At 42.3% G+C, this 20211-nt stretch overlaps 1 protein-coding gene across 2 annotated transcripts in view; it reads right to left on the bottom strand.

Moving 5' to 3' along the window:
- Positions 1-338: 338 nt before the first annotated feature.
- Positions 339-20211, bottom strand: part of Dennd1b (DENN domain containing 1B) — a 225071-nt gene continuing 205198 nt past the window's right edge. For both annotated transcript variants that reach the window (XM_038349159.1, XM_038349158.1), the window contains 3 exons: positions 8500-8582; positions 7104-7320; positions 339-6373 (listed from right to left, as the gene is read on the bottom strand). In XM_038349159.1, coding sequence (XP_038205087.1) covers positions 5840-6373; positions 7104-7320; positions 8500-8582 — 834 coding nt within the window. In that variant the 3' untranslated portion in view covers positions 339-5839. The remainder of the gene's footprint in view (positions 6374-7103; positions 7321-8499; positions 8583-20211) is intronic.

The raw sequence follows: 20211 nt of genomic DNA on the forward strand, positions 1-20211 counted from the left end.
AGCCCCCACCATTCTCCTCCCACCATCACAACCTTCTGCCTTATCACAGATCAAGATCCCACAAAGCTGAGGAATACACACTGAGATCCCTGAACCCATGGGCTAAAGCAACTGTTCATTTCATTCTTTCAAGTTATTACATCGGTCATCCCGCTGCAGCAACAGGAACTAAGGAATGTTCACATCAGAACAGGCACCCCTCACACAGGCCAATCACAGAGACTTACACTGCAGCACTTGAAGACTAGAGATGGAGAGGGCCGCGTCCGCAAAGCCACTCTCCTCTAACAGTATGGAGGACGCCTAGCAAGTACAAGAGTCATCACCACCACACAACGTTTGATTGTGACCAATTTTATTTTCAGCTACATTGTTGGGTACTTTATGGCAATGCAGAGTTCATTCGACATTTAATTTTGCATATTCAAAAAAATTTCCAAAGCAATACTTTTATACAGAACATCTTCCCAATAGCAGTCAAGTTTAGAGATGATCTCCTGCGGCCTCGAGGACGAAAGAGCAATGAAGCCCACCTCAAAGCTCAGTGTTTTGTTTTACCATATTCGTTACACATTGATCCAACAACTCTTCAGCTAAAGCATTAAACACAAACTTTGGAAACATTCAATTCGGAATCCTCCATGCGTGTGGCCTTCATGCCCAAAGGTTTCATGTATTTGTTGTTTTAGGCACTGTTAAGTTATAACTGATTTTAAGCTTTTAATTTTTGGTATATGATAATTAAAGAGTGCTCAAAATTATCTATGAAAGCTACTCTGTCTAAACCATAGTGATTTACCACAGGCAATGCATCCAATACGTACAATGTAGTTGATTTGTTCTGTCTTAAACATCATGTACTCAGAGGTGGGATCATGGATGGTCCTCATCTAAGGACTGAAAGAGAAGTTATAAAGGACGTACAGCTTTGACACATCAGAGAGGTAATCATTTGTGACTATATCGTGGGGATAAGAGTGCACATCTTCAATTACTTCATTTAACAACAATGCATCTCGAGAAACACTGACTCCGGGATTATAAAGCATTCTGTCAGCGTTGCTGTTCGGTACCTTCTTTTATTTTTGGTATATCTGCATATTGCATCCAGAGTTACAAATTTCCCACAGTGCTTTCTGCCTCATTCAAGTATAATAAAAGTAGAAATCTATAGAAGCTCTCAGGCTAAACAAACTGTACATCATACAAAAAAATTAATTTACAGTCAAAAAGTATTGGCAATGCCCTTTATAAGCCTCAACAAAGACTCATCACAAAGGATGTCAGAATCTACATATGTGGTTATCACATAAATACACCGTTTAGATTCATGTGGAACAAAGCGGAGTTAAATGTGTACACAGAGAATCAGCACTTTGTACCACAACAGTTCTGTTAAAGTAACAGTATTGTCAATACTAATCAAAGTTACATGATTACATGATTTTCTTATTGCATATTTATTGTGGCTGAGGAAGTTAGTTATGATACAATAATGCAATCCCCACAATTATTTTAAATAAACAAAAACACTTCAGCTAACAATAGAAAAAGTATTTTTTTTTTCCTGAAATCACACAGAACATTGCTACATACAGTTTTAGGCAAATACTGAAAGATATGACCTTAAGGCACCTGCCAGAAAAGCAGATGTGCACATTTATATGAACTAAATTATGCAAGAAAAATATTGCACAAAATCCTATATTTCAAAATAAAATGTTTCTGTCTCAATATACACAATTCCCTATTTCTTAATTAAATCATAACACCAACTGGCTCCTGCAAAGCCTTTCTAGTCCTTGAAGCTTTAAGACACAGACAGTGACGGGACTCTGGGGTGGACGTGGGAAAGATGCTCATGGAGTACTGGGTTTCTAAAAACGACTACCTACATTAAGCAACACTTGCGGAGTGACTACATTTAGGGGTTCATTTTACATTCCTGACTTTCAAATATCGTCTCAGATTCAAGAATCGCTGAAACCAAAGAGTAGAGTTCTCATGAGAAAATTTACTCACGAAAGCGATGAACCTGTCCTGGAACTCTGAGGGGAGGTTGAATGGCTGTTGATTCCAAACATGCTCACAGCTGTCTGCGGCCGACCGGGAGTCTTCCCTTTGCTTACCTACCACTTGGTGAGTATTCCTGGGTCACACCATTAGACAGCAGCATAGGATCCCAACCACACTGTCACTTACGGCTTCAACTAGAATGAACAGGGCTGTTTCTATAAATGCTGTTACCAAGGTTTCTTTTTTTAATGTAAAAACTAGATTCCCATCAACATGACTGGGTCCCAGTCTATATATACCTTAAGTTATTGCTGAACTGGGGAAGTGATCACTCACCCTGCAAAGGAACACCATGTCATGTGGATGGCCTTGCAGTGTCTCCAAATCTGTCCTTTAAAAGTGGGATCTTAGCAGCATCCCAGTAACTCACGCAGTTACCAGAAAAGTTACTGACTCTGTACCTAGAGCACACTTTGAAAGAGCAGCTGTTCCTGAAGGCGTCCTGGGCGTCAGCCCTTGAGCTAGGACCAGCTAAGCAAGTACACCTCACTCTAGTCTATTATTATTATTGTTGTTGTTGTTATTATTATTATTATTATTATTAAAGTCACTATTATTATTATTTTAACATCTGCAGTTCCTTTCCCTTTTCATTGATTCCCCAGGGTAATTGTTTCTTCCCATACCCCGATATCCTTAGATAGTATACCTTCCTCCTGACTGGCACAAAAAGTCAATAAATTTTTCTCAATGAAGGAGCTATTAATTTTGAATTTGAAAAATAATCATGCCACAATCTGTGTAGGATAAGCTAAATTAGGTAATCACCAATATATGCTACTTAGAGCATCTGTACTCTAACCAGCTGCGGCCCCCTGAACTACTGTGGGCGCAAAGCATAAGTAACACTAAGGACAACTTGTGGCTTGGTTTAGAGGCATATAAAACGCAAGACGCTGAAGCTGGCACAGTGAGTTATTCAAGTCTCTTGTGGACGAAAAGCAGCTTCTTTGAAAAGTCTATTGGGTGCTCCAGTTGGTTGGTGCTCAACATTTAAAATGTCAGCGAAGGCAGAAAGGTTGACTTTGAATAGCAGGGAACTTATAAATACTTGGTTTGCTTTGGGTAAAGCAAAATATATTACTTTGCAGGGGGGGGGGGGGTTAGTTTGGTTTTTTGGGACAGGGTTTCTCTGTGTAGATTTGGAGCCTGTCCTGGAACTCACTCTGTAGACAAGGCTGGCCCCAAACTCACAGAGATCCACCTGCCTCGGCCTCCTAAGTGCCAGGATTAAAGACATGCACCAATACTTCCCAGCAGAAAACACTACTTTTGCTTTTTTCAGAACTCAGTCTATTGCCCCTTACTTCTTAATGCACCCACCATAACACTGGGGAGCTGTGATTAAAAGCTGACATCAAATACTTGAGGTTCTAATGGTGTGAAGCACCAACATGTGGATTTTTTAAAGAACAATGTGTACGATTTTGTTTCTTCCTTTTGACATGAATCACTGTTTTGATTGCTACAGTAAGGCACAGATCGCTTTAAAGGGTCTTAAGGCGCTATTTACGAGTGGCTAAATGTGTTCAAATAGCCTAGTGTTCTAGCGGACCATCTCATGGGCTGACTCAAAGCAGAGAATCGGGAATCTGTGGCCACGGGTTTATCAAGGACATGGACCAGAAGCCAGTGTTCTCTGTCATCCTTTAGACAATGCATTCTGAAGCAGAAAAAGAGACCTCACTTCGCAATTTGTGTTAAAGGCTGTGCATGCTGTTCAGGGATTACGTAGGAATGCTTGCCCAGGAGTGGAATTAACGCTCTAACTCCTCTTCTTACTAAAAACAGCCCTGGTGACAATGTGGGTGCCTCTCTTGTTTATTTCAGTAAACCTGGATTAATGGACATACACAGGCAAAATCTGACAACCTTGAGCCACATGACTGTGTAAAATGAGGATTGCACGCACCTCTCTATGAAGAGCCTGTCTCATAAGGACAAGCTCATCTCACCACAGAAGAGTGAACAGTTGCCACAAGGAAAACTACCTACATATATTTTGGATTACAGTTCTTTTTTTTAGATGCCCTGTATAAATATGCACAATGTTAAACAAATCTCCTAAAATTTTAGTTGAAATTATATTCCTTAAGTAAATACTTCAGAGTATGGCCTTATTGAGGTTAAGTGGTTTTGCAACAGTTTTTTTTTTTTAAATCTAAAAACAGACAATTTTTGAAAAGCAACCATCGTGTTTGGGGATGTACAGAACACAGGCAGGGAGGGTACAAACAAGCTACCCCACACCATCAGTCTGGGATGAGAGATCTGTGTATGTTTTCAGATATGCTCCAAAGGTAAGCAGTAACTGTGAGGAAGGCAACTCTTCTGCCCTAAAAATTCCTTTGTGTCTGCCTTCCCTCCCTTCCTCCTGCCTGCAACAGAACAGAAGGTGTGGGGGAACAAGTTTACAGTGCAGAAACCCCGCAGGTGTTCAAAGTCAGCACTGCATGGAACAGGCTTGCAGTACACACTCTGTAAGACACTGTGGAAATGGCACTTTACTTCTCTGAGCCTCTCCTTCCAACTATAATCCCAGTGTAAGAATGAGAAAAATAGCAGACGAATTCTAGGAGCTGCCACTGGGCAATACATCTGACCAGTATTCCTGACATTTTCAAGGTCATCAAAACCAAAAAAAAAAAAAAAGTGAAGTGCCAGCAGGAAGAGGAACCCCAGCAGACACGATAATGTAGTCTCGAACACTGAGGGGGTATCGGGACAGAAAGGGGAGGTCAGGGAAAAGCCAGAGCTCTACCATGCAGAACACTACACTGCGGCCAATGTGGCACACTAACCTAAGATGCTAATGAGAGCAGAAACCGGGTCCAGGGTAGATGGGAACTCAGTACCACCTTTGCAGTTTTCTATAAATCTAGAACATTTCAAATATAAAGTTAATTATTTAAAAAAGTCAACATAAATAAGGCTATGGGCATCTTCATGGGGACGCAGATGGGACAAGAACAGGGACAACTGCTTATCTGGACTCCGCAGGGCACCTGGCTTTCTTGAGGCTGACCACAGTCAGCACGGCACACAGAGACGGGGCACTGTCTGAGGGGCTTCTCTGTAAACAGAGACTTCAACTTCACATTGTAACTCAGCACTTCATGGGTTTCACTGAGCGGAAGGTAAATATACACATTTACACTGTTCGGAAAACATGGCTGCAGTGTCTTTATCAAAGCAAGTTAGTTCCACTAGAGAGCATTGAAAAAAATGGTGAGCTTAATTCTATAATAGAAAAAGGCATTATTGCTCTGAAAGACAAGATATCTGCTCTTTCAAGATCTGCACACGTGATCTGTGTTAACATAACTGGAAGATTAAGGCAATTAGTGGGTTAAAAGTTTTAACAGTTTCAGGCTATTTCCTTTTTATCGGTTTTGACATCGTGATCAGTTCATGCTCAACCAAATTAGTACAGTAACTACTGGTTATATATATGGATTACATACGCACACTTAGTTTAAATAAAATGAATGGCATTAAGCACCAAATACTGGGAAAGCTTATGTCCAAAACACACTTTCAGGCTATATACAAATTAGTACCTGATTTAACAGCACAGTAGAATTTTACGTTCCATGAGATGAACAGATGGGGAAACATTCCAAAGGAAAACAATTAAACAGTAGTAAGAGTTTTCATTCCTATGAGTGATTCTGTTTACTGCACGCATCACAGGGAACTAATTCCACATGTCTCCGGAGAAGCCAAGAGGCAAGCGGCAAATGACTGACCCTTTACTGGTACCTTAAGTTTGGTCTTCACTTCTATTTCCTTCTGAAATGTTTAAACCTTGTTGGAAGTCACACGACATGTGACACAATGACACTACTTCTTGGAGCAGCCCACCGCCTTCTGAAGGCTCCTCAGGCTCTTTTCCTGCTTTCTCCCAGGGAACGAAAGTGGACTGGCGGCTCCCAACGCTGGGCAGCAGCATACTCTCTGAGGCCTGTCTTAGTGTTTCCTTCACCTCTGCTTCTCCTTCGCCCATTTGAGATGCCTCAGGGGAAGCTGGCTGGAAACCCAAGCCTGGAGTAGAAGCTGGCTTTTCCACCACAGCGGGGTCGCACATGCTGTCGGCACAGAAGGGTCTCTCACTGTTCTCCTCTTTCAGGATAAACAGAGACTCTGTGAACCCACTGGAGGAAACTCTCTTCCTGGGGGACGGAGGGAGGTGCTTGCCATGGAGGGCGCTGTCGTCCTGCCCGAGATTCCAGTCTCCTTGATCACCAGAAGCACACAGTAGGGCCAGGTCACTCTCACTGGGAGCATTGGACTTGTTCTGGAAAGGAAAATAACAACTTCAGAATACTTTTGATAAATTACAGTGATTCTTCAGTAACTTGATTTCTGTTTTGAAAGTAAGCCTCCTAGGATTCAGGAGTGTGAGCAAGGCCCAGCGGGGAGCACTGGCCGCCTTCTGATTTGGATTCACAGATTCCTTCCAGCTCCAGAAACAGGCATGCAGAGGAGTGGGTGGGCCACGAAAAACTGGTTTCTACGTGTTTAAGCTGTCACCTGTCACATTCATACTGTGCACAGAACACATGCGCAAGGCTCTCTGCAGTCAGAATGCGGTCCTGCTCATGCACTTCACGTGTTTTTAAAAGCACTTAATTCAGTTACTTTTGTTCTGTTCACTCTTAAAGCAAGAAAATAGAAAAAAAAAGATTTTAACAGTTATATCCTTTACAGTTTTTCTTTAAATCTCCAGAATGTTTTTAAAGTAAAAATATTTCACATGAAGTCTTCACAAGCATATCTATAGTTATGAGAATCTGGCTGGAAAAGAGCATCAGCTAGTAGCCCACAGAACAGCGGGGGAACACAGGGCAATGACGACTGTGGCAATTTTAGCCGCTGAAATAATTCAATAAGAATGGAACTTTTACCATAGTTTGAAGTTGGTGTACCTTCCTACCTAGGTTCAATGTGTCTATAAACTAAGGTCTTGTGACCACAGCACAGGCAAGAGTGTTTTCATTTAACCCTGTACGTTAAACTCAACTAACCGTAGGTTTGTAATCGATGTCGTCCATGGATCTGAAGAAGTCCAGGCTCTTGGCAGCTGCCAGCTTGCCCTGATCGGAGCTGTGCGTGCTCAGCGTGTCCAGGATCTCCCCCAGCAAGTCCATCTCACCCGAGTACGGCGCCTGCACCTGAGCGCCGATGGAGTCGTCGCTCTCATAGAAATAAGCAGATGTTTCCTCACCGTCCTCAGAAGACACCCTGGAAGGAGACACAGGGGCGGCGGTCCGCCTTTACCCACACCCCACACTGGCCGAGTCCTAACAGCTCGCTGACTCCATGCAGTATTTCAGCAGAGCAACAACAAAGTCAGAACTGAAGGTGAGGGAGAGGTCCAAGCTTTTAATCCCAGCACTCTAGAGGCTGAGGCAGGAGGATTGCAAGAGTGAGGCTAGTGTGGGATACAGAGGGAAAATAGGGAAAAAAAGAAGAGAAGGGAGAAGTAGTAGAAAAGGGAAAGAGGAAATAAAAATAAAAGTGAAAAAGAAAGAGGTGAGGAGAGGTTTGAGGACAGGGAAGGATAAAGAACAGAAATAAAAATTATAATTAGTCCATGGCCAATCTGTCCACAGTATGCATATATCTGTTTCAAATACTGAAAAAAACTTCGGTATATGCATTAAGAACAAGCAAATACAAAGTCATGACTCATTAACCTGAAGCCAGACTTTTCATGGGTCTCACCCTATGGAATTTGGGAATTGACTAGAAGCATTAGATTGAACACTTGGAAAGTATGCAACACTCCAAGTTAACTTTTCATATTTTCTATGGTTTTCCTTTTCTTATTTGTCTTAGACAAGGATAAATACTCTTATACAAGCACATTTATTTCATGTGGAGAATGTCCAATTTATTACTAAAATTTAAAATTGCTAAAAACTGAAGTTTATATAATTTCCCTATTTCATATTACATAACACAGTTCCACATTTCTCTCCTGTGATGGCACCTTCACCTTAGGTCCTCCCTTAGCCCCTTTTGTTTCTAAATGACTTGTCATCACTGTCCCTGCGTCCCCGGTTCCTTTCAGTGTGGGGTGAGAACTTGTGCTCCTGTGTCACCCTTTTCACTCCTTGGACAGCTCCATGAAAAACTCTGCTTCCCAAGGATAAGACAATTCATGTCTGTCTTGCCTGCCCCTCTCCCAAGCCCCGCCCTTCACAGTGCTGCAAGGAGCATCATTTCGGTTTGTTGATGATCATTGTGAGAAAGCAAACCCAAAGTTTAGTAGTACCTAACCTCTTGCCAGTGAGCCACACCGCCAGACAGGACAACCCAGAGCCACCTGCCAGTGATCTGCACCGCCAGACAGGACAACCCAGAGCCGCCTGCCAGTGATCTGCACCGCCAGACAGGACAAGCCAGAGCTGGACTTACTTGCTTGCTTGTTCAGTGTCATCATCAGCATCATCATCATCCAGGGCACCATCCAGGCTCTTATGAGGCCTTCTCAAGTGTGCCTGCAGAGAAAAATTGACAACAAATGGAGTTAGTAATTTAAAATATGTCTCCCTAATAATTTAAAAAGACAGTGTGATTTTATAAGCAATACTTACAAAAGAAATATGCTTTCAAAGCTCTTGAGTGTCATTCACTAACATGACAAATTAGAATAAGGGGAAATGGAGGCGCAGTCGTATTTCCTTATCAAATAATAACTAGAAACAGATACACACAGACAGCCACAGTTTCTGATGCCAGCATGTCTGATTTAGTATCAGTCATACATCCACATGGTAACTATCACATAATTTTAAGAACTACCACGATTTGCCAATTTTATTACCCTCCCAAATCCCCCACAAGTCCTAAGTGTTTTAGAGTGTGCTTTCAATTCTAAATGGGTATATGTTTAAAACTCCAGGTGGTTTATAACATCACAAAAATGTAGGCTCTGGTTCTGCAGTGGTTCTGGAGTGTTGGGGCCCGAACTCCCGCATCTGTGACAAGTGCTTAGGCGACAGCAGTGCGGGGTCTGAGGAGCCCACTCTGAGAAACAAGGTCTTCAGAGCAGCAGCTTATCCTCTATTCCTCAAGGCACTGTGCTAGGCGTTTATTAGATGCTCTAAAATGGAAGACGTTTCTGTTGATCGGCTGATTTGTTTCTATGCACGTGCATGCCACAGTAAGCATGTGGGAGTAGAAAGCCATCTGTGGGAGTTGGTTCTGTCCTTCTACCATAGGTCTTGGAACAGAACTCAGATCCTCAGGCTTGGCAGCAAACGCCTTTCCCTGCTGAGCTTCTTGCCAGTCCTAGCTATGTGTTTTTAACAAATATTTGTTTTTACAGATTTAGTTTATCTTATGTGTATGAGTGTTTGTCTGTGTGTATATGCACCACTGCATGCCTGGTGCCTGTAGAAGTCACAAGAAGGTGTCAGATCCCTGGGAACTGGAGTTACGAACTGTTGGAAGCCACCATGACGTTTTGGGGATCTGAATCAGAGCCCTCCATAAAAGCATGAAGTGCTTTTACCTGCTGAACCACCTTTCTAGATCAAAGATTTCTTTTTAACACAACTAAAATTTGTGGCAACTACATATTTACAATTATTCTTCAGTCTTTTACATCGCACAAACCGTATCTGTATTTTATTTCATGGGTCAGAATCACAGAAGACAGTGTGGGCTGTGGCTGTCATGTCCCTAGTCTCCTGGAGGCTACTTCCCCCCTTTCCTTTGTGTCAGCTAAATCTTAGAACATGCCACCTCAGCTCATTTCCTGGAACCTGGCATTTCATGTGGCGGCTTAGATTCCGTTTCTGGCTAACTGGTGTTTGTCTCTGGCAAGCATAAGCCATTGTGGTGAGGTACGTTTTTATAGTGCACATTGGTAGACATGTGATGTCACCTTTTGTGTGGCTGGCCTGTCCACTCATTTCAGTTCCCTCCCAAGTGTCCAGCTGATGCTCCTTCACCTACAGAACCACGGCAGGGCCGCTTCTCAAGAGGGGTTGTATGATTACTATTTTATGGAATATTCCTGTTTTATTTGTTAGCACTGTATGAAGAGCTTTACTATTTAGCACTATACCAACATGCAACTTAGACACACACACACACACACACACACACACACACACACACACACACAGCAGAAAAAGTTCCAAATCTGCTCTTTTATTTGCAGAGTAGTGAGTCACTGCCCCAGAGGTCTCTAAAGGGATGGCAACATAGGTTATTTTTAATATTGTCATGGTTTGTAAATATTTGGTACATTTCAACCCACCATAGTTATTACTGGTGTTCAAAATAGCCCATCTTTGAATTTTGACTTAAAAAGTCCTTGCCTTCAAGATATACATATTAAGACAGTCACAGGTTAAAAGATACACTGTTGAGGTTTTCCTTGAAAATAACCTGATACAGGGTGACTGGCCTTGAGCTCATTACTGTTAAAGCTATAAGAAGGATATCTGAGGATTTCTAAAATGTTCTCTTTATTATTACACGTCTGAAATGTTTCAAATATAAACTTTAGGATTTTTAAACTATTTGCCCTTTGACTCTTTGAAGCTGGCTCATGTCTTTTCTGACATGATCTCAGAAACGAACTTTGGATTCTCCAAGAGGACCAGGGCATCCGAACACAGGAAATTGGTGCCACGGTGCTCAAAATCATTCAACATCCTCAGGGTGGTGAACGGTAACCGGGAATTTGGAGGCCTCGGTCACCCATTTAGAGAAGGAACTTCCTGTCTTCCTGTTTAATCTCCTCTAGAACTGAGCCTACCTGCTCCAAAAAGGTGGCACCAAGGGAACAAACATAGAATAAGCACTCGTGACCTGTGATGTGGAAATAATGTGTAACAATAAACCTGAAAGCACACCCAGAGATGTTTGATAATTTGTCCAAGCCACATACATTATACCACACAGGACCAGCAACAACACAGGAAGTGATGTCGCCTGCTGCCCCGCAGAGTCTTGTTACACCAAGATGCTCTCTCTAACCCTGGAGCTACCTGCCTGGATCATAGCTCTCAAGTATTGCACTCCAATCTTTCCTTGAACAATCGCTGTAACACTCGAGTGCCAGGACATGAACTTCAAATGCAAATCCAAGTCTATTTCACATTTCCTACCTAGACGCTTTCCACAGAGATGTTACTAACCAGTGTACTTTACAAAAGTTACTCATAAAGACTTTTAGAAACACATGGGAAACCAACTAATAACAATGTTTCTTTTTGCGACTGTTACCCTCCGTCCACTGAAGACACCAACCTACTGCGGGTGCCTGCGCTGTCAGTGCCTGTGCTTCTGGTGGTCTATGTGCCATGCTCTGGATCGTTTGTGTTTCATCTAATTGGTGCCTTCATGACTAACCTTGGCTGTCAACATGAGACAGGTGGGAAGAGGGAACAGAAGAATTCCCTACATCAGATTGGCCTGTGGGTACTTTGGTAGAGGGATCTTAATTGCTTACTGATGCAGGAGGGCTCTGCCCACTGTGGGCGATGCTAGCACTGGGAAAGTGGACTTGGACTGTTTAGGAAAGGTAACTGAATGCTGTGGAATATTACTTTAACTAGGCAAAGATATGTAAGTTTGTTTATGTTGCGGAATATTGCTTTAACTATGTAAAGGTGTGCTACATTTGTTTATGCTGCCTTTGTTTCACCTTGCCTGCCTAAGGCACCTGATTGGTCTAATAAAAAGTGGAATAGCCAATAACTAGGCAGAAGAGGGATAGGTGGGGCTGGTGGGCAGAGGATAAACAGGGGGAGAAATCTAGGCTTAGCAGAAGAGAATGAGAGAGAAAAAGAGGGAGACACTCAGAGCCAGGCAACCGCTATACAGACAAAGAGTAGGACATACAGAATGAAAGAAAGGTAAAAAGCCCCAAGGCAAATATAGATGAAGAAAAACAGGGTAAGTTTTAAGAGCTAGTGGGACAAGCATAAGATAAAGCTGAGTATTCAGAACTAATAAGATGTCTCTGTGTCATGATTTGGGAGTTGGTTGGTGTGCCCCCCCCCCCCAAGAAAAAAGTCTGTTACAACTGAATGTCTGCCTGGGAACAGTCAGGAGGCAGCATTCCTTTGGAATTATGCTCGGAGCTCCTGCCTTGGCTTCCCCCATTACAGACTGTTACCTGTTAGTGGAAATAAACCTGTGGCTCCGCAACTTGCTTTTGGTTTATCAGAGCAACTGCAATCAAATTAGAACACTTAATAGCTCAATAAAATATGCCATATCTTTTAATCTTGGCCTATCCTTTAGAGCATTCTGTTGCTATTCCCTGAACAAATGAGCATCTGTGTACATACAGCAGTTAGGGTCTTGTCTCAGTTAGGGTTACTGATGCTGTCGTGAAACACCATGACCACAGCCCAGAGATGGCACTACTCACAATGGGCTGGCCTCCCATCAATCACTAATTAACAAGTGCTTTGCAGGCTTGCCTGCGGCCTGGTCTCATGGAGGCATCTCCTTAATTGAAGATCCCTCCTGTCCGATGGGTTTAGTGTTTATCAGGCTGACATAAACCATATATAAGTTTGTATCAGGCTGACATAAGCCATCCATGCAGTTCTGTTGAGTATTTACCTGGCTGACCCAATCTCTCCAGTGTGCACAGTGCCCATTCACTCCTTCAATGAAGATTAAAGAATCTTTCTGTGCCAGCTATTAGTTTACATGCTGGGGCATAACAATGAGCAAGACAGGGCTTGGGTCTTTGTGGATGTAAATCTAGTAAATACAAACTAAACCATCTCTAACACTCATACTGATAAGCATAACAGGTATGACTCCAGTAGCTACTGCTAAGTTATCTATGCCATGGAAGAACTTAATAAAAACTGACCTAATCTGAGGGCAAAAGAACTTTTTCCCCTGGGCTCTGAAAGGTCACAGGTGTTAAGCAGATGATGGGAAGAGACAAACACAAACACACACACACACACACACACACACACACACACACACACCAAGTCCCTCTGTTGGGGCAACAAGGGGAACCATGAGAAAGTACACCATACCTTCTTCAGAACTTGCTTCCCCCTCCCCCCCCCGGGGGGGCCATCAAAGCTTGCAGTTATGCTTTTGCTCACTAGGTGGCACACACACACACTAAAAGACCACAGGATACAGGGCCTCAAGGAGTTACACAGAGACCCAATACCTTCAGCAGGGACTGTGGGAGATGAGAACACAAGCAAGGGAGGCAGAAAAGAACCAATGCCAAACCACAGTCCCAGGTGATGTGGAGCAACAGAAAGCCATTGACTCAGACATCTTCTGAGCATGTATTAAAAGTTGGTACTGTACACTGGCTCTTGTAGGTCAGGCAGTAGACATGTTTTCTTTCCATTCTTAGCATTTCTTCATCTCACAGACATGCAGCGGGCAACAGCTATATGCATTTTACTGCCTCCACAGCACATATACAATCAATGCGAAAATATTTTCTCCACATGAGGAACAGAGCAGCTGCACACAGCACCCACTAGCCATTTCAGAGCCACATACAAGTGGGCAACAGCATCTCTCCTAGGATCCAAGTGTCCCACAGGACAGGTGTAGAGCAGGGGACAGGTGGCTCAGAGGTTCAGAACAGCACTGTTCTCACAGAGGATCAGCGTTCAGCTTCCAGGACTCATGCTGGGTGGCACAAAACTGCCAGTCATTCTAGAGGCAACCAATGCTCTGGCCTCCTGCACATGCGTGCCTGTACACACACACACACACACACACACACACACACACAATTAAAAGCAGGAGATAAATATTTTCAAAAGAATATAAAGCAGGCAAAGCCTCTACTGCTTAAAAACAAATTAAAAATGAGACTTAGAGCTGAACATCACAAATCTTAAACTTCTGGATTCTGAACAAATGAAACTGTAAAAATACAATCTGGCTTCCACGAAAATGTAAATACACATTTAGTGTATGAGAAAATTCACAAATTCAGAACTCATGAGGAGGGTTACTTGCTGTGACTGGGGAAATGTTATAATACTGGAAAAGCAAGTCTGCCCGTATGGAATGGAAACTGTTAGTGGTTCTCTTCCTAGAGCTGAGCCCACAGGTACACTGGACAAAATAGAACACACAAGACTGATGGAGACAGGAAATGCCTTCATGGAAAAATCACAATCTCAGAGAGAAGGCTTAAGTCACAACACCACAGAACTGAATGTCTGAAGAGAATGTCTAGTCGTACTAGCACCTTCGGGAAAGCTCCCCAGACTGTAAACCGGCCCCAACCAAGGAGCCTGGTAAGCTTGCAGTTACCATTGTGGCCGCTAGATGGCAAGCAATGCTAAAGAGGCTAAATGAAGCTTGATCTTATTATAGTCTTAGGTGGGTGGGGGCGGGAGAATTTGGAGTGATAGGATGGATATAAGCAGATGAAACAGAAAACACCTTGTCTGGCCTTCACAGAATTGAGATTCTGATAACACACGTAACGTTTCTGAGACAGACACATTATGAAGCTCAGACTGGCCTTGGCTTCTCAGTCCTGTCTCTGCCCCCACAAGGCTAAGGTTACAGGTGTGTGCCGACTTGCCTGGCTTACTACATAGATTTTTTTTCCTTTCTTTTTGACATGCCCTACTCTTTTAAAAAGACTCGTGAGTGTTTCTTCTGCATGTATGCACATCACCTGCTGCCTGGTGCCTAAGGAGGTCAGAAGAAGACTTCTGATACCCTAGAAATAGAGGTCAGTGTTAACTGCTGGGTAGGTGCCAGGAACAGAACCAACATCCTCTGCAAGAGCAGCAAGCGCTCTAAACCACTGAACCATCTCTCCAGCCCTTAAAAGCAAGTACAATTTTTGATACTACCCCATTTTGAAATCGAGGCAACCAAAGTCCAGGAATACTGTTTTGCTGACCCAAAGTCTATAAAACACCTGGCTTTCCGTACAACCCACTAGTGGGATAAAAATGTCACGGCACAGAACTAAAATGGCAGCGCCCTGAACATGCGCAGCAGTTTGATTATTTGCAAAGAGCTTTAGCACACATTTTAAGAACCGTTCCCAGACAGTAACTGAAGTGCATTTAGAGACTTATTGAGGGTTTGCTTCAGTATAGGCATTTCACATATGCTCCTCCTTGACAAGCTTACTTTACCACATGATGTGCTCAACGCTTTCCCAGTTAGCGCATGAGGAGAGCAAACGCTAGCAAGCAGTGACTTAGGAAGTTGTGGAATCAGAAAGGTGCATGGCTCAGACTCTATTCCAAGCACATAGACTCCAAAAAAATTTCTATTACAACTGTGCTGGGTGAGAGTATTCTGAGGTGCCCAGCGAGAGAAAGACCTGCTACAAATGGCAGAGCTCAACCTCATTTCAAAGTAGGAATTGTGCCAGCAAGATGGAGAAACTAGTGCTCCAAGAAGGGAGGACACAGTGAGGCAGGAGACCACAAGGAGGCCTGAGGACCAAGAGCCTCCTGTTGGTGAACTTGGGGACTGGAAGATCTCACAAGAGAGCAAATGGATTGAGCTGGAAATTCCTGTCGTAACCAGGTAAGAAGCCAAGGCCTGAGACAGAGAGTCTTACAGTTGAATTCTCCTCGATCAGGATGCAGAGAACTTCAGGAGAATGTTGCCTCCATCCCAACAATGACAAAGACTAGACAACCTACAAGGTAAATCCTAATTCCTTTGGTACAGAGTTTACTTCTCCACTTCCCCTATCAGTCTTGGGAAGACTATAGCTTTATATAAAGATACAGAAAAGTGTGTGAGTATCACAACTGCATGGTGCAGCAGGCTCTCTGCTGTCCTAGATGACCAGGATTGGTGGGTAGGGGAGCCAGGGACTGCAAACACTCCTTTCTTCCCAGTCTTGGAGATTCCTAGCTACTCAAAGTTGACATGTTAGCTCATACTTGTCCTTTATTTAATGACTTACTAAGTTTTCAGCACCTATAACCCCCTTCTGTGGCAGCTCTGATACATGAAACTAAGTTTACTTGGCTACTGTGGATCTGGTCTTTTTCATGGATTCTACAGGCCCCTGTGTTGTAGACTTGGCCAGGTGGTGGGTGCTTTGTTGGGAGGTACTGGAAATCTCAGTTGGTGAGGGCCAGTGGGAGGAAGTAAGCAGGGAAGTGTGCCCTGGGAAAAGAGGGTTTATCTTTCGCCCCTTCTTTACTCTAAAGTTCCGGGGCTGCCATGAGGTGAGCAACCTCTGCCAGACCAACTGTACCTCAGCTGACAATTTATGACAGGCTCTACAAATTACCTTCTAAGGAGTCTTGCACACAACTTCCACTAGAGGGCATGCTTGTAACCCAGAACCCACTGTATTCTTTTTGAAACAATTTTAATTATAACCAAATAGAAAAAGTTTGTAAGTAATACTGTTACGACAGAAAAAAATGTTTTTTTCAAATTAACAATATGGTACCTGGATATTTCACATAAAATCAACTACAGAATAAACTAGGTTAAATCCAATGTGAAGAACGCCTGGAACACACACTGCTATCATGTGCTTTTATTTAGGCAATACTTCTATGGTCACATTCACTTAACTTATTGCAAAAAAGTTTTATCATTTGAAGTTTCTGAAAAGATTTTCCTATTATTTCAATCTAACAAGTTAGTTTAACAGTGTCTTCAACACCGAGCCAAATTAAACATAAAATTAGAAATGTTGCTTATTGTGGTTTGCTATTTGTTGCCTTAAGAGCTGCTGGGCAAGAGGGAAATCGCGGTCGGCACTGGAAAGCTAGTCGCCCACCCAGGGCTAACGAACTCGTGAGTCTTGGAGGAGAGCCTACAACTGGCACTTTGCTAAGTCAGTGTAAACTCTAACTACATTCTAAATGTTAGTCCTAATACCACAGACATGGATAGGCCTCAGCAACCATCAACCAATCAAACTGTAGATTGTAGAGTCCAGTTCCAATGGACATATCTACAAAAGAACTCCAGCACCCAAGGCTCAGGGAACACTGTGGAAGCGGGGATCAGAAGATTCTAGCAGTCAGAGGTTCAGGGAGTTGGCTGGGGGACTGTGTCTCCCACTAACGTCAGAAGCTACACCCAAAAGTCCCACCAACCTATTTGACTAAACATGAGTCGAACAAGGACAATGAGACCAGACATGACAAAGAGGTCAGGAAAACCATGAAGTCTCAACCCCACACCAAGAACTACAGGCAACTAAAGAACGGTGAGTGGGGGAATAGTCTTCTCCACGAAAATGCATACTGATTGGTTATCAATACCAAGTGGTCAGTGCTGAAATCCTGAGTAACATCATACAGAGTGAGCAGGTTGTATTTAGGAGAACACACACACACACACACACACACACACAGAGGGAACACTGAATGAAGAAGGAGATAACAACTCTGAAGGAAGGTGGGTAGAGGTGTGTGGGAAGACCTGAAGGAAAGAAAGGAAAGGAAGAGGGAAATAATATACTTACAATTTCAAACTATAAAAGAAGTACATAGTTATTTGTCTTATGTGAAACTTATTTTACAAAACTAATTATTCTGAATATTTATTGGCATATCCCTCCCCACCCACACCATCACAATGACTCACTCGCCTTGGGAAGAAGCGAGTGGCTCCTTCCCTCTATCTAATTCTCTCCCTTGTTTAGAAAGAAAAATCTTGCTATGTAATTTAGGCTGGCTTTGAACTTGTGATTTTCCTGGTGTGTGTCACTACAAGTGGCAGCTCTACCACTTCTTGACACTTCCTGTGTCAGCTGAATAGGAAGTGCTACCATTTATTAAAGTGTCCACTGAAATCTTACAAAGGAAATTTTGCCATGAATACATTAGCATATATTACATACAACTTCATATGTGTATCTGCTTTTTTCTGGTTTTCTTATTAGCTACATAATTTAAGAGCATCTAGTTTTTGTATTTTAGGTTATACTTAAATTATATCTGTAGTATGTTAAATATACATTTTACTATTTGCAAATATAAACTATCTGATTATCATATTTGGTAAAGAGGCTAACATGGCGGGATTTCTTTTACATTCCATACACAGCTGTGACTATGAAATGTTTGGCTTACAGTCTCTGCGAGGAAAAAATCTGCAGTATACATACAGGTGTACATCTTAGGGCACATTTTTTAAAACAAAAAGTGTACTGCTTATCAATTATAAACTCGTCATAGATATTCAAATATGATAGAAGTGATTTGTAGAGCTGGGCAGTGGTGGCGCACACCTTTAATCCCAGCACTTGGGAGGCAGAGGCAGGGGATCTATGTGAGTTCAAGGTCAACCTGGTCTACAAGAACTAGTTCCAGGACAGACTCCAAAGCCACAGAGAAATCCTGTCTCGAAAAACTAAAAAAGAAAGAAATTGTCTATAAAACGTAAAAATTTAACATATAATGAAACACGGAAACACCAAAATTTCATTTTAAGTGAGCCTAATAGTAGAGAAAAGATCTCATCAATCCCATCTTATAATGAAAACATCCTCATTACTTATTTAAGGAAGAACTATAAGTATGTGCACCCATTTCACAGCATGTGGCAGTAACGACAGCAGACCTTGTTCCGGTTGTAAGCAGTGTACATGGGTGAACGTCCTGACTCTGACTCTATTCTTATCGTCAAGCATACTGTGTGGCACTACGCTCTGTGACATCACACCGCACAGGAAATGCTGGCCTTTCCTGGAAAGATTTACACAAATGACTTAGATGAGAGAAAGGGATAAACTCAAGTGGATTGGCATTTGTTCCAGGCATGAAACAGTTAAAAGTGATATATGTGCCAAGATTTTAATCAGGCTTTGCAATGAAAAGCTTCTTCAATTCTCCACTTCCACAAGATTTTGTGACAGTGAAAGGCCTTGCTTAGGGCCATCCATCTGTTAAGAGTGACTCGTGGTATGGCTAAGCTCTTATGCTTGTTCACTAGTACAGTTGTTAGCTGAGTGCGTGTGTGTTTGTGTGTGTGTTTGCGCACGCATATGTTTGTTTAATTGTTAAACTAAGCAAAGAAGGGTTAATGTCTAAAGTGGAGCCTTGCTCAGGTTTATAGACTGGAAAGCATTATTGAAAGGGATTTCTCTATTATTCTTAAAGATTTCTACTGCATTTTAGACAATTTCATATGACAGACTAAGAATTAATGGTCTGATATTGTTCCCAACTCTTCAGGATTCCATTTATATAAAATTGACAGAAGAAGGGAAGTCCATGGGATTAAAACTGCTCTGCACCATGACCGATAGCAGTATTCTCACTGGACCAAACTGGCCCGATTTTCAATAAAATCAGAGAAGGCTCCTTTCCCTTGAGTCCTGTTAGGCTAGGGCGGCTGTTAGAACTGTCATCTCTGCACAAAAGGGAAAGGCCTGGGCTTTACAAATGTGAAGCCTAATTGGGAGATCTTCATGGCTGTACCCTTGACATTTATTTAAGCCTCATCAACAAAACAGAAAATAGCCATACTAATTAGCAGACCAGCACACAAATTACTATTTGTTGGAGTTGGATTATAGATTCACTGTCTATTCCAAAGACAAGCAAAGTATTGGGACAGAAATATCTAAATTCTTCTCCATGGCATCCAGATTATAAACTTTGCTTATGTTAAATAAGGATACATTCTTAGAATTCAAATGATCACAATTCATTTCATATTCTGAAAAAGAAAACAAAGTCTTTCATTGGCGAGCCCTGGTGGAAACCGGAAAAGCTGCATTCTTTCCACACCTGGGTCCATGTCTGATAATTAAATGGATTCAGACTGGAATGAGACAAGTCTATCCCGAGTCATTTCTTAATGTAGCTGACAATAAAACAAACATCTTACGAAGTTATAGATAAGAGACTTATTCATAAAACAAGATGTATATTGCTTCTCAAACCATATGCTAAAGTCAGCAGTCAGCACCCCACTTAGAATGAAGATGAATACCTGCTACTTTGGAGACCACAGTATTTTTAAGTGCTAAAGACAGGAATTTCACAAAAGAAGAAAGCCAAATAGGGCCATTGTTACAAAGGACCTGGCCCTCAGAACACATGTGTGCATATGAACAGCTACCAATTACAAAGTACCTATTATACTTTATTATATTGTATTCAGTTATCTATAACTTCTACAGCATCTTAGGAAAATGAT

Source organism: Arvicola amphibius, chromosome 12 (genome assembly GCF_903992535.2).
Source record: "Arvicola amphibius chromosome 12, mArvAmp1.2, whole genome shotgun sequence".
Lineage (NCBI taxonomy): Eukaryota > Metazoa > Chordata > Mammalia > Rodentia > Cricetidae > Arvicola > Arvicola amphibius.